At 43.6% G+C, this 13052-nt stretch overlaps 1 protein-coding gene across 1 annotated transcript in view; it reads left to right on the top strand.

Annotated features, from left to right (window-relative positions):
* The window catches only part of smg5 (SMG5 nonsense mediated mRNA decay factor), a 94686-nt gene that overhangs the window by 60416 nt on the left and 21218 nt on the right, over positions 1 to 13052 (top strand). The window contains exons 11-15 of the mRNA XM_084336248.1: positions 1485 to 1691; positions 5562 to 6500; positions 7906 to 8075; positions 8190 to 8265; positions 12126 to 12301. Of these exons, the coding sequence (XP_084192374.1) occupies positions 1485 to 1691; positions 5562 to 6500; positions 7906 to 8075; positions 8190 to 8265; positions 12126 to 12301 (1568 nt within the window). The remainder of the gene's footprint in view (positions 1 to 1484; positions 1692 to 5561; positions 6501 to 7905; positions 8076 to 8189; positions 8266 to 12125; positions 12302 to 13052) is intronic.

Raw genomic sequence — 13052 nt, 5'->3', positions numbered from 1 at the left:
TATCGGCCGATAATATCGGTCGGCCGATAATATCGGCCATCCCTAGTTATATCCATCAATATACCCAGTCTGCCACCGTTGAAAGCCTATGGAGATGTTTACCTTCTTTGCAGGGCTATAACTTTTTAAATTGTATTGCTATATTGACATTACTATGGCCCATTCAACATCGATTATCTATCGTTCAGGATGTGGGAACGTTATATTTTTTCATTCATACATTGTTGTGTTAATACCGTCTAGAATATAAGTATGTTTTTAATCTTTTCTGCTGTAATTCCAAAAACGAGAGTTATAGGCCCTGACGCATATGATAGATTATCGATTGGCGTTTCTTTCCTATACACGCTATATTAAAAAATTCAAATGTATATGATCGGTATACATTATGCTTCATCATGCGTGAAGGAAAGGGGGGGGGGGGGGTCGTTTATAATTCCTTGATCGTCAGTAACGGCTTTATTTAGTATGGGTTGATATATTGATCAGATGGTTTGCAGTGAAATGAATAAACAATCGGGCTGAAAATAACGTTACTGTCCTCTTACCGTTCGCCGATGAGACTGGAGGAAAAGGATCCCAATTATTTGACGCAGATCTCCTACATCCATTTCCGGTTTGTATGGCGCAATAAACGCAGAAATCATATTGATTAAGTTTAGAAAGCGATCCAAATGCACTATAGTGTTTGTCTGGAGCCACGTAACAAGATATCACTGCCGGAGGGATTTCCTTGACGCACCGATCGGCACTTCCGGTTTTGGCGAGAGTGTAACTCGCCCGGCCATCCACCAGGCGGTGGTATTGAGGCGTTGCAATCTCATACAGGGTCCCGCTGGAGTCCGGAGGTTGGCTGGATGAATTATGAATGCCATGGCGAAAAAATGAAATATTGATCCCAAAAATGGCGTAAGTCGTTCTTGGCGTTCAACGCATGGCGGGCAAAAACGGCGTAACTCGTTCTTGGCGTCCAAAGTGTTAATGGTGGCTACTAGTGTTGGAAAGTAATTGCGTGACAACTTTAAGCAAATAACATAACAAAGCCAACATTTTAACAAATGCATGTGTCTTGCCAAGAAGGGCCAGTAGCGATCTACATGAATGGTGTTTGGGTTCCCCCCCGCAAAAGTAGGCATGCTCGCGAGTAGACGTTTGTGATAGATTCTACGCACATCCCCCTTTCATTGGCACTGAGCCAAACTGTGAAAAACCATGAAGGAGTGTTAAGCTCTTGCTCAAAGAGTTTTTTTTAATACACAACATTTCAATCCAAGTCGGATCTTCTTCAAATTAACACGTGGAGATGCTGTCAAAATACCACACTTACTGTCGTGTCGAGTATCGTGCAATCAGTTATTTGTCATTGTTTTCTTAAATCTCTATTTGGGAAAACATTCATATTGGAGTTTATTAGATGGATGTGTGAGGAAAAAGAAAAAAAGATACCTCTGTCAAATCTGTGTACTTCTGTTGTTTTCTGGTAGGATCCAAACAGTACAGCGCATCCATAGCCTTCACACTGGCCCTGTTCTCCCACCTCGTCAACCACGTCAACATACGCCTGCAGGCTGAGCTGGAGGAAGGGGAGAGCCAGGTGCCACCACTGCGCACCGAAAACGTAGGTGAGGAAGAGGAGGAGGGAGATCTTCATCCTTCACCTGCAGTCTTCACTCAGATCACTCAACTATCAGGTAGAGTTTTAATTCACATGCAATTAGTGCTTAATTACTACTTGTGTTCTTTTACACAGCCTAGTGGGGGAGGTTTGGTGTTTCCGCAGCGTGCAAAACACAATCTTTTTACTTGAGAATGTGGGAATATTTTATTGATGTGCCTTTCGGTTCCTATGGCCCCAATCAAGTTGATCGTATGACAGATGTTTTGCCGAAATGTAAATAAAACGATTAAATAAAAAGTTTTGGTTGCAAGACTACCTAATGCACCTGTTACTAACAGCACTCGGACTACCTAATGCACCTGTTACTAACAGCACTCAGACTACCTAATGCACCTGTTACTAACAGCACTCAGACTATCTAATGCACCTGTTACTAACAGCACTCAGACTACCTAATGCACCTGTTACTAACAGCACTCAGACTACCTAATGCACCTGTTACTAACAGCACTCAGACTATCTAATGCACCTGTTACTAACAGCACTCAGACTATCTAATGCACCTGTTACTAACAGCACTCAGGCGTAGTCTATCTAATGCACCTGGCTGTTACCAACAGCACTCAGGCGTAGTCTATCTAATGCACCTGTTACCAACAGCACTCAGGTGTAGGCCAGCTAATATAAATGTTTACTAATGGCACTCAGGCTACCCAATTCACCTGTTACTAACAGCACTCGGGATACCCAATTCACCTGTTACTAACAGCACTCAGGCTACCTAATTCACCTGTTACTACGGTCGCTTTCACACAGGAGCTGTTTGGTCCGGACTATCGGACCAGAATTCGATAGTCCGCTTTTTTGGGTTTGTGTGAATGCGCAGTCGAACTCTAGTGCGGACCAAACACGCCAACTCTCGTCCGCCAAAAAACATAGGTCTCGGTTTGCTTCATCGGACCAAACGCGTACCAAATATAGGAAGTCACCTGATAAACTGTGCATCTTGGGTAGAAGGAAGAAAAAAACACAGCGGCTTATTATTATTATTACCTCGGCGCGCGGCATTCACTGTAAAACAAGCACACTGTAGCCTAAACATGTCTCCTGATAAACTGTGCATCTTGGGTAGAAGGAAGAAAAAAACACAGCGGCTTATTATTATTATTACCGCGGTGCGCGGCATTCACGGCAAAACAAGCACACTGTAGCCTAAACATGTCTCCTGATAAACTGTGCATCTTGGGTAGAAGGAAGAAAAAACACTGCGGCTTATTATTATTATTACCACGGCGTGCGGCATTCACTGCAAAACAAGCACACTGTACACATATGGGCAGAAGACCAAATAAAACAGCTACTTGTGGGCACTCATAAAAACAACACGGTGTACAAGTTGTTTAGCGAGAGGATGGTGGTAATGAGCTTCAATAGAACAATGGATCAATGCCATGTCAAAATAAAAAACTCTGCCTCCGCTGATCTGGAGTCAGACAGGGCTCGCAGTCCACACACACAGACATACACACACACATGCGCGCGCACACACGAGCTCGCAGCCACACACACACATTTCCACTCTCTATTGTCCAATAGACGAGCGCCCTTTTCGACCGCGTGACATTGTTCAGAAAGTTTTGGTGCGCTTGACAAATTGCTGTGTGAATGCAGACGAACCAAATGAAGAATGCAACAATGTTGCAACTTCACCACCAGAACCGCACCGAGTCCACAAACTATATGTGAAAGCACCCTAACAGCACTCAGGATACCCAATTCACCTGTTACTAACAGCACTCAGGCTACCTAATTCACCTGTTACTAACAGCACTCAGGCTACCTAAAGCATGGCATATCAATGACAACAAAAACATGGCATTAAACTCATTGCTTAAAATTTGTAAAATAAATGTATTTGTTTGTAAAATGTATCTAATGTGACATAATCATGGAGTGGCTTTGACTGCAGAGTAATGGGGCCTAGAAGGGGAACATATGGCCTCAATCTGCTCAACATGGCCTCATTCAAGTTAAGGTGCTGCATTGCCTGCATTCCTCAATTGTCAAACTCTCTGAAATCAAAATGTTCCCAAACGTAGATCCCCACTGTGACATAATTGAGTTCAATTTCAATGAGTTCAATAACACAAAATGGTAATTCAACCAGATCCTATGATAGTTATTTTTGGTATAGTAGGAGAAGACAATGAAAATCTCTCTGGAACTAAACTCCAGATAACAAAATGTGTCTCGTTGCTACAGTAGGAGACTGATCCTTCTTCACTGGAAGTCTCCTCGACCACCGAGCTGGACTCAGTGGCTGAGAGAAGTGATGCAGCATCTCAAACTGAGAAACTCAGACTCACAATATAAGGCTCCTCAGATATATATGGAGCCATATTGTAGAAATATTAAAGCCAAACTTTGCGGCCCCCTTTGTATAGGGAGGTGTAGTCTGACTCTGACGTCACTTTAGTTTCCCGCGCGGTCCACCCATATAGGGATTTATCATTGGAAAAATGTATTATCGGCTATTGTAATAATTCTGCCTCATGAACATTGGCAAGCTTTCCATTTTTGCACAAAATGAGTTCCCTTCTATCACTAACATTATTGTTTAAGCATTTTATTCGTTTTAAACGAGACAATTTAGATTTGACCGGAAACAACAATGACGTAACCACTACACCTCCCTATAGAGAATGTAGCTGCCGATTTATGTTGTTTTAATTATAATTTTAATAATTTTTCATTTCGCTCTTTTATTTTTTTATTTTCTTTCCTTATTTAAAGAAATATTCGAATTTTTGGATGTATGTTTTTAACACATTGGACGCCAAAAACGAGTATACTCGTTATTGCCCGCCATGCGTTGTGCGCCAGAAACGAGTTAACTCGTTTTTGGGATAAATATTTAATTTTTTCGCCATGGCATTCATAATTCATCCAGCCTCCCTCCGGGACTGCAGCTGGACCCTGTCTGATATTGCAACGCCTCAATACCGCCGCCTGGTCGATGTCGGGCGAGTTACACTCCAAGCCAAACCGGAAGTGGCGCTCGGTGCATCGAGGAAATTCCTCCGGCAGTAATATCTTGTAACGCGGGTCTAGATACACACTCGAGTGCATGGGATCGCTTTCGAAACGCAATAATCAATATGATTTCGGCGTTTATTGCGTCATACAAACGGGAAATGGATCTAGCAGATCGACGTCAAATAATTGGAATATCTTTCCTCCAGTCTCATCGGCGAACGGTAAGAGGAATATAACGTTATTTTCAGCCCGATTGTTTATTCATTTCACGGCAATCCATCTGATCAACATATCAACCCATACTAAATAAAGCCGTTACTGACGATCAAGGAATTATAAACGACCCCCCCCCCCTTTCCTTCATGCATGATGAAGCATAATGTATACCGATCATATACATTTGAATTTTTTAATATAGCGTGTATAGGAAAGAAACGCCAATCGATAATCTATCCTATGCGTCAGGGCCTATAACTCGTGTTTTAGGAATTACTGCAGAAAACCTTAAAAACATACTTATATTCTCGACGGTACTAACACAACAATGTATGAATGAAAAAATATAACGTTCCCACATCCGGAACGATAGATACCCGATGTTGAATGGGCCATAGTAATGTCGATATAGCTATAATATTAAAAAAGTTATAGCCCTGCAAAGAAGGTAAACATCTCCATAGGGTTACAGCACTGGCAGACTGGGCATAAGGATGGGCATACTGCGTGGCAGACAATGTGTTAAGGTTGTTAAAAGAAAATAAAGCAAATATAAACATGAGAAAGTAAGAGAAAAAGTACGGTAACTATTTATTATCTGACGTCATTTTTGACTATCCCATTAACTTCTAGTGTTTCCCTTCGCCCCTTGAGAGTAGGTTAAAATAACGACGTCATATTTTTCTCCAAGATGACCCCGAGATGAGAGATCTGTCCGGCCCGCTGACGGACCGCTCTGACGAGAGGCCCCTGCAGAACGGCTCCCTGGAGCCGGAGGACGAGGACGGTGAGGAGGAGAAGGAGGGCGGCGGCGCCAAGAAGAGCGGCATGTCGGCCGAGCAGCGCAAGCTGGAGGAGGACAAGCAGAGGCAGAAGAAGAAGTACACCCGCCTCTCCCGACTCCGCCGCCGCCGCGGCGCCCGGAAGGACGGCCGCCACGAGGACGAGAGCGACCTGAGCGAGGGCTTCGAGAGCGATGAAGAGGAGGAGGAGGAGGATGAAAGGAGGGAGCGTGCTGACTCCACGGGCGGTGCCACCTTGTCCGGGCCCCCACTCGACTCCTCCGCCTCCTCCCTGGCAAAGGAGAACAAGAGGGACCCGCTGGGGGAGGAGGGGGTTTGGGCTAGCGGCTCAGAGGAAGAGGAGGAGGAGGGCGGCACGGCCTTCGACGTGGAGACTGACTCGGACATGAACAGCCAGGAGTCCCGCTCCGACCTGGAAGACATAGAGGACGCGGAAAATCCAGAGAACTCGGACAGCCTGGAGAGCCGTGCTCGGGAGCACCAGGAGGGGGAGGAGGAAGACGAAGAGCAGACCAAGGAGGAGGGTGGGGACGGAGACGGCAACACCCCTCCCACCACCAACGGGCCCCTGCTGCCCTGCAGCGACCCCAGCATCAGCAGCAACCTCCAGGCCATGTCCTCGCAGCTCTTTCAGGCCAAGCGCTGCTTCCGCCTGGCGCCCACCTTTAGCAACGTGCTGCTGAGGCCCCCTGCCTCCACCTCATCCAGTATCCCCACCCCCACCCCCACAGAGGCCTCCGCCACCCCGTCCCAGGAGATGCCCCCTCCGCCTGGGGACCTGCCCTGCGACATGAGCCCTGGTACTGCCAACGGAATGAAAGAAAACGGTAATCTACAGTTTCCACACCACTTTTCTTAGCTCTAATCTGCTATAAACTATAATCTGGAATCTATTTGAACATATATAACATATTTTAGGGATGCACGATATCAGCAACCATATCAGTATCGGCTGTTATTCCATTTTTAAGATTGTTATCATCATTGGCCCGATGAGCAAGCCTGGGAAGATGTGGACGACCAATGATTATTATCTAGCAGGCTTTTCTGTTGATTCTTTTTGCCATGCAGTTTTTGTTTGTGTACTTGCACGTGCAAAACAGCATTGAAATAGACTACAGAAACGGATGTAAAGGGATTATTTTCCATTCTACCGTTTTTACTACTTTCACGCTAATCAAAAAGCTTTAATTGACCCGTATGAGGCTCTTACGGTGGGACTTTGATTGTTTATAGAAGAGGAATGTAATACTATGCAGAACGAGAAATAAAAAGTGATTTGACCAGCAGTAAGTTGCAAGCCACTTTCATACGGGGAACCGTGACAATTATTAGTATTATCTTATTTGCATATTGTCTCATTATTAGATAGATAGGTTGATACTTTATTTAAATTTAAGTAGACAGTATTTAAGTATTGAAAAACGTCCTGTGGGCGACTCACCTAATACATGGCTGAACGTTAGAAGTGTCCGTGTCCCCGTCGTTGTAATCATCACTGCCAGATCAGACTTAATTTAATCGGCTATGGTCTCTTATCATCTCTCCACATCGGACGTGGTTGTCATAAGATGGACTGATATCCGCTCCGTTGTTCTTGCAGAGCAAAATTAGCGGCTTAAACTTATTGAAAGGAAGTTCTTCTTTGGCGCACGATAGACTACAATTACCAAGTATATAGCGTGGCCCAGATTCACTCCACACGCAAATCTTTTTTTCCACACAGGTTATCGTAGTAAGTTCATTCATCGCCGACCGATTTTTTCATAGCACCGGCGTGACATTATGTCCCACTGTACAGCCCTGGTTGTAGGCTAATGTTTTACTATTTTTTTTGTCTAATTTGTATGGATTAATTTAGGAGTGAAATGCGAATGAAGGGTTGAAATCACTACTCGCAAGGTTGCCCCCAAATATTATTTTCCACTCGCACGGGCCAAGTTAAGGGGCAATTTGCGATAATCTCGTCGCAGTGTACAGCCCTGCTGTAGGAACCTTTTAAAATGCAGACCACATATTGAAATGGGAAAATATTATCGATCATGACAAACAGTCATTGGTTATCGGTATCAGACTAAATATATTCTGGAATCCTATCATAACAGAAACTCCTCTATGACAGAACATTCTATAATCCAAGATTGTGTCTTTGATCTGACTGTCCATTATGCTCATTTAGCAAATTCTCTATTGACCTCCATCTGTTCCTCCTTTGTCTCCTAACCCCCATAGACCTAGACTCTGATTCTGAAGGCAGCCAACACAGCAACCAGTCAGTACACAGCGAAAAGACCCTCTCCGAGAGACTGGAGATCCTGACCAATCAGGGGCTCATCCAGGTGGTGAAGGTCTTCGTCGATTGGCTAAGGACAAACACGGACATTATTCTAATGTGTGCACAGGTAAGAGGAAGGAATATCTTGTGTTGTCCTTGCAGTGATGAGGTATTAGAAGTAGGCATTTTAAAGGGACAGTCGTCAACGCCATTCATTCAATTCTCAATATGTTCTCTGCAGAGTTCTCAGAGTCTATGGAACAGACTGTCGGTACTACTCAACCTGTTACCAGATGGCAGAAAGATGCTAGAAGCAGGTGAGTGACTGAGAGACATGCTGTTCTCTTTTGAACCCTCTAAATGTCTGACTGAAAGACTGACTGCTCTCTGCTGCATCCTATAAATGTCTGAAATATACCATTATTTCCTCTTGGAAGAACTTGACATTTTGAATTTAGTTTTTGTTCAACAGACACCAAATCCATCTACATCCATCCCCCAGTTTTCCTAGTAAGGAGCAATTAATATCGTGGTTAACATTTCTCAATGAAACCAAAGGGGCACCTTTAACTGTAACCTAACTAGTTAGCTTGTGGCTTCAGTGCCTCTTGGTTTCAACTGTAATAACTAGTTAGCTTGTGGCTTCAGTGCCTCTTGGTTTCAACTGTTGGCTAACTAGTTAGCATGTGGCCAGTGCCTTTTGGTTTCAACTGTTAGCTAACTAGTTAGCATGTGGCTTCAGTGCCTCTTGGTTTCAACTGTTAGCTAACTAGTTAGCGTGTGGCTTCAGTGCCTCTTGGTTTCAACTGTTAGCTAACTAGTTAGCATGTGGCTTCAGTGCCTCTTGGTTTCAACTGTAAGCTAACTAGTTAGCATGTGGCTTCAGTGCCTCTTGGTTTCAACTGTTAGCTAACTAGTTAGCGTGTGGCTTCAGTGCCTCTTGGTTTCGGGAACATGTCTATGTTCCCCGTGTTCTATGTTCCCCGGGTTCTATTCCCCGCTTTAAAAAATAAATAAATTAAGGGTTCTATGTTCCCCCATCCGCAAAAGGGTTCCATGTTCCCCAGGTCCTATGTTCCCCCTATGTTTCCCATGTTCCAAAAGGGTTCTATGTTCCCCGGGTCCTATGTTTCCCCTATGTTTCCCCGGTAGCGATAAAGGCTCGCCCCAGGCTCGCCACAGCAGTGGATTTCAAAGATAGCCACTTTTATAGATAATTCATTTGTATCGCAACGGAGTCACGGATCTAGTCGGGCCACGTAGCATTATGTCGACAAAAATCAAATACAATAAACAAGTGTAAAATAAAGAATTTTAAACGAAGTTTAGCCTATTAAATCATTTTATAAGCGTTAGTTTATTTGCGGTCTGTGTGAGAAGCATCCATCTGCAGAACAACAGCCCAGCTCTCTCTGTCCCCACGCTGTCAGGCCGTCACAGGCCCACTCAGCAGCGCCACCCACCCAATGGCTGAATTGCCAATGGCTGAATTGGAGTATTGCACTGTGCGGGATTGATTGAAAACTTTATTAACAGATTGCAGAATGGGTACAGTACAGCACAGCTCAATACACACAATTGTTAAGAGATGCAGACCAGAGAAAGACTTCCGTCTTGTTTACATCAGGGTCCCCCATTTTCAATTCATCATAAATGTAGTTCCCTCCCCCTTGTATATATTTACTGTATGTCACAAATGTAACAGTACTGCATTGAGTATGTCATAAATGTCATTATGAATTGAAAATGGGGGACCCTGATGTAAACAAGACGAAACTGTACTGTACCCATTCTGCAATCTGTTAATAAAGTTTTCAATCAATCAATCAATCCCGCACAGTGCAATACTCCAATTCAGCCATTGGCAATTCAGCCATTGGGTGGGTGGCGCTGCTGAGCGGGCCTGTGACGGCCTGACAGCGTGGGGACAGAGAGAGCTGGGCTGTTGTTCTGCAGATGGATGCTTCTCACACAAACCGCAAATAAACTTAACGCTTATAAAATGATTTAATAGGCTAAACTTCGTTTAAAATTCTTTATTTTACACTTGTTTATTGTATTTGATTTTTGTCGACATAATGCTACGTGGCCCGACTAGATCTGTGACTCCATTGCGATACAAATGAATTATCTATAAAAGTGGCTATCTTTGAAATCCACTGCTGTGGCGAGCCTTTATCGCTACCGGGGAAACATAGGGGGAACATAGGACCCGGGGAACATAGAACCCTTTTGGAACATGGGAAACATAGGGGCAACATAGGACCCGGGGAACATAGAACCCTTTTGCGGATTGGGAAACATAGAACCCTTTAAAAAATTTAAATTAAAAAGCGGGGAACATAGAACCCGGGGAACATAGAACCCGGGGAACATAGGGATGACCCCTTGGTTTCAACTGTTAGCTAACTAGTTAGCATGTGGCTTCAGTGCCTCTTGGTTTCAACTGTAAGCTAACTAGTTAGCATGTGGCTTCAGTGCCTCTTGGTTTCAACTGTTAGCTAACTAGTTAGCATGTGGCTTCAGTGTCTCTTGGTTTCAACTGTTAGCTAACTAGTTAGCATGTGGCTTCAGTGCCTCTTGGTTTCAACTGTAAGCTAACTAGTTAGCATGTGGCTTCAGTGCCTCTTTCAACTAGCCACAACAGAATTCCAGCTCTCTGGCACATAATGTCTAACAATTTCACCATCTACCCACTGTGCTCAAACTCTCAACATGAAATCACACGCCAGGAACACCTTGTTTGCTGTAGTATTATCTAAAGTTTGGTAAGATCTGTAAATATATATATATATTAAGAAATCCACTTGCAACGGCCCACATGTGGGCCCTCTTGAGGACGATTTCCCACCGGCACTTTGGCGACTCTAGCGGCTCGGTTGTGCATATTTTTTTATACAATATATTAGGGATGCCCCGATCGATCGGCCACCGATCGTTATCGGCCGATAATTAGTATAAATATGCGATCGGGGAATTCCGATAATTAGTCATATTCGCAGATCGCGGAAACTGATCAAGTGGATATCTCACTCGCTTGTCTCAGACGCACAGGACCTGCAAACTGCTCCTCCTCCCTAGCCCCGCCCGTACCCGTGTAGAGTTTGTAAACACAGGAGGCGGACCTCCTCTGCTGAGTCTCTAGATAGTGCATTCGACCTGAGCTAACGTTAGCTACCTAGCTATCGTTACTGTTTAAACAAAATTACCCAGTCAACTATTCACTTTTAGTAGGCATTGTCTAACGGTATTTAGCCGGCTAGCTACCGATAGCTCCTGATATCAACAAATGCTCCAGCAAGTCTTGTAGTGCATGTTGATACCTCCGTTAGCTCGCGTTAGCTCGCGTTAGCTGACGTTAATTCACTGTTCAAAACGAAATGTCCGATTGAACTAAATAGTTGTCTTAACGTCATCTAGCCGGCTAGCAGTAGCTACAGATAGCTCCTGATATCAATGTCTTATAACATTGATTGAATGCGTATTCGAGCTGAGGGCTTGCTGAATGTTAAATGACCAAAGCATAACGTTACCAATAGGGTCCCGCTGCAGCGCCGGAGAATCCTTTTTGGTAGCTGGAGGCTACTAGAGTACACACAGACAGTGGAGCTGTTTGCAGATAGCGAGCATTTTGACTTGTTGCGTGGTGGCGATGTCTCGCAGATAATACAAGTACAAGTCTAATTATATAATATATATATTTTATAAAAAAAAAAAAAAAAATTATATAAAATAATTTTTAATTTCTTTTTAATCAAAAACGATCGGTATCGGCCGATATGGCTCACGACGATCGGTGATCGGTGATCGGTGGCAAAAAACGTGATCGGGGCATCCCTACAATATATATATCGAATTAAAGCCCTATTTGTTGCCCGTCGATAGCCAGGTGACAAAATCCGTTCAGCGGTTCTTGAGTTACATGCCGATATGTGAGGCGTGTGCCGAAGTACACGGTATTGTACAAATACCACTCCCGACTCGAGCATCTAACTCCGTCAATCATTTGGCAATCTCGATCTCTGACCGTGATTACTGCTAGATCGGGAAGATCAGGAAATTGTTAGACGTGTGTTTATGCAAGCTTCAACATGCATTTCAGGCCTTCTAGGGGTTTCATATTACAAGTAGCGGCATTGACAGATCATCTCTGCCTACACGTGTGTGTGTGTTGTAGAGCTGGGTCTGAGCGTGGAGGTGACGGAGCTGCTGAGTGAGTGTGAGCAGCCTGGTCTAGTCCAGAGTCTGCTGCTACCAGAGGACCTGGCCCTGCACCACCTACCTGCCCTCAACCTGGCCCACCGGCGCCTGGACTTCACGCGCCACAGGCCCTCCCTCAGCCCCTTACAGGAGGTAGTCACACACACACACACACGTTATAAACACAGCGAGGGACGTAAACCATGTAGTCAGTTATTCTTTCCATTCTAAATGTGCTCAATAAGGCTGTCCCCAAAGCCTGTTTTTGGGATTCGAACTTCGTCAGGTTTTTTTTATCCTCAAACTAAATCCTCAATTTGTATAAAGTGATTACCGGTAATCTGATTAAATATATTTTTTTTATTTTTTATTAAATCAACTTTCCAGCCCCAGCCCAGGGAGAAGCCCCAGCCCAACTAAATCAATTAAATCAACTTTCTTTAATGAATATAACTCATCAGTTTCTTTTAATACTATAATATTAGTGTAGCCTAATCTTTATCTGCAACTGTGAAGAAAACCCCCATTGGTTTAAACAGAATTAATAGAAGACATTTTTATAATTTTTTTATTATTAAATGTCTTTTTCCCGAATGTTGATTTACAATTCGAATGCCAACGTAATGAACAAATGTTCGAATGTTTGGGCTCAGCCCTAGTGCTCAATTGATTTATCATGTTAATACATACAGCACAATAACATACAGAGCACGCTTTGAGATCCTCAAAGCAACACGTGCACACATTTTGAATGTTTTATTTGAATATTCTTTTTAATTTTTTTCAATTTTTTTTTTTTTTTTATTTTAATTTTTGTTCACAACAAATCACAACATAATACAGTAACACAATAATACTCAAGACACCACAGGACAATACTTAAACAATATTAACGACAAGACAA

The sequence above is a fragment of the Notolepis coatsorum genome (genome assembly GCF_963971535.1).
Source record: "Notolepis coatsorum genome assembly, chromosome: 19".
Lineage (NCBI taxonomy): Eukaryota > Metazoa > Chordata > Actinopteri > Aulopiformes > Paralepididae > Notolepis > Notolepis coatsorum.
This window is presented reverse-complemented; position numbering and strand designations above follow the sequence as displayed.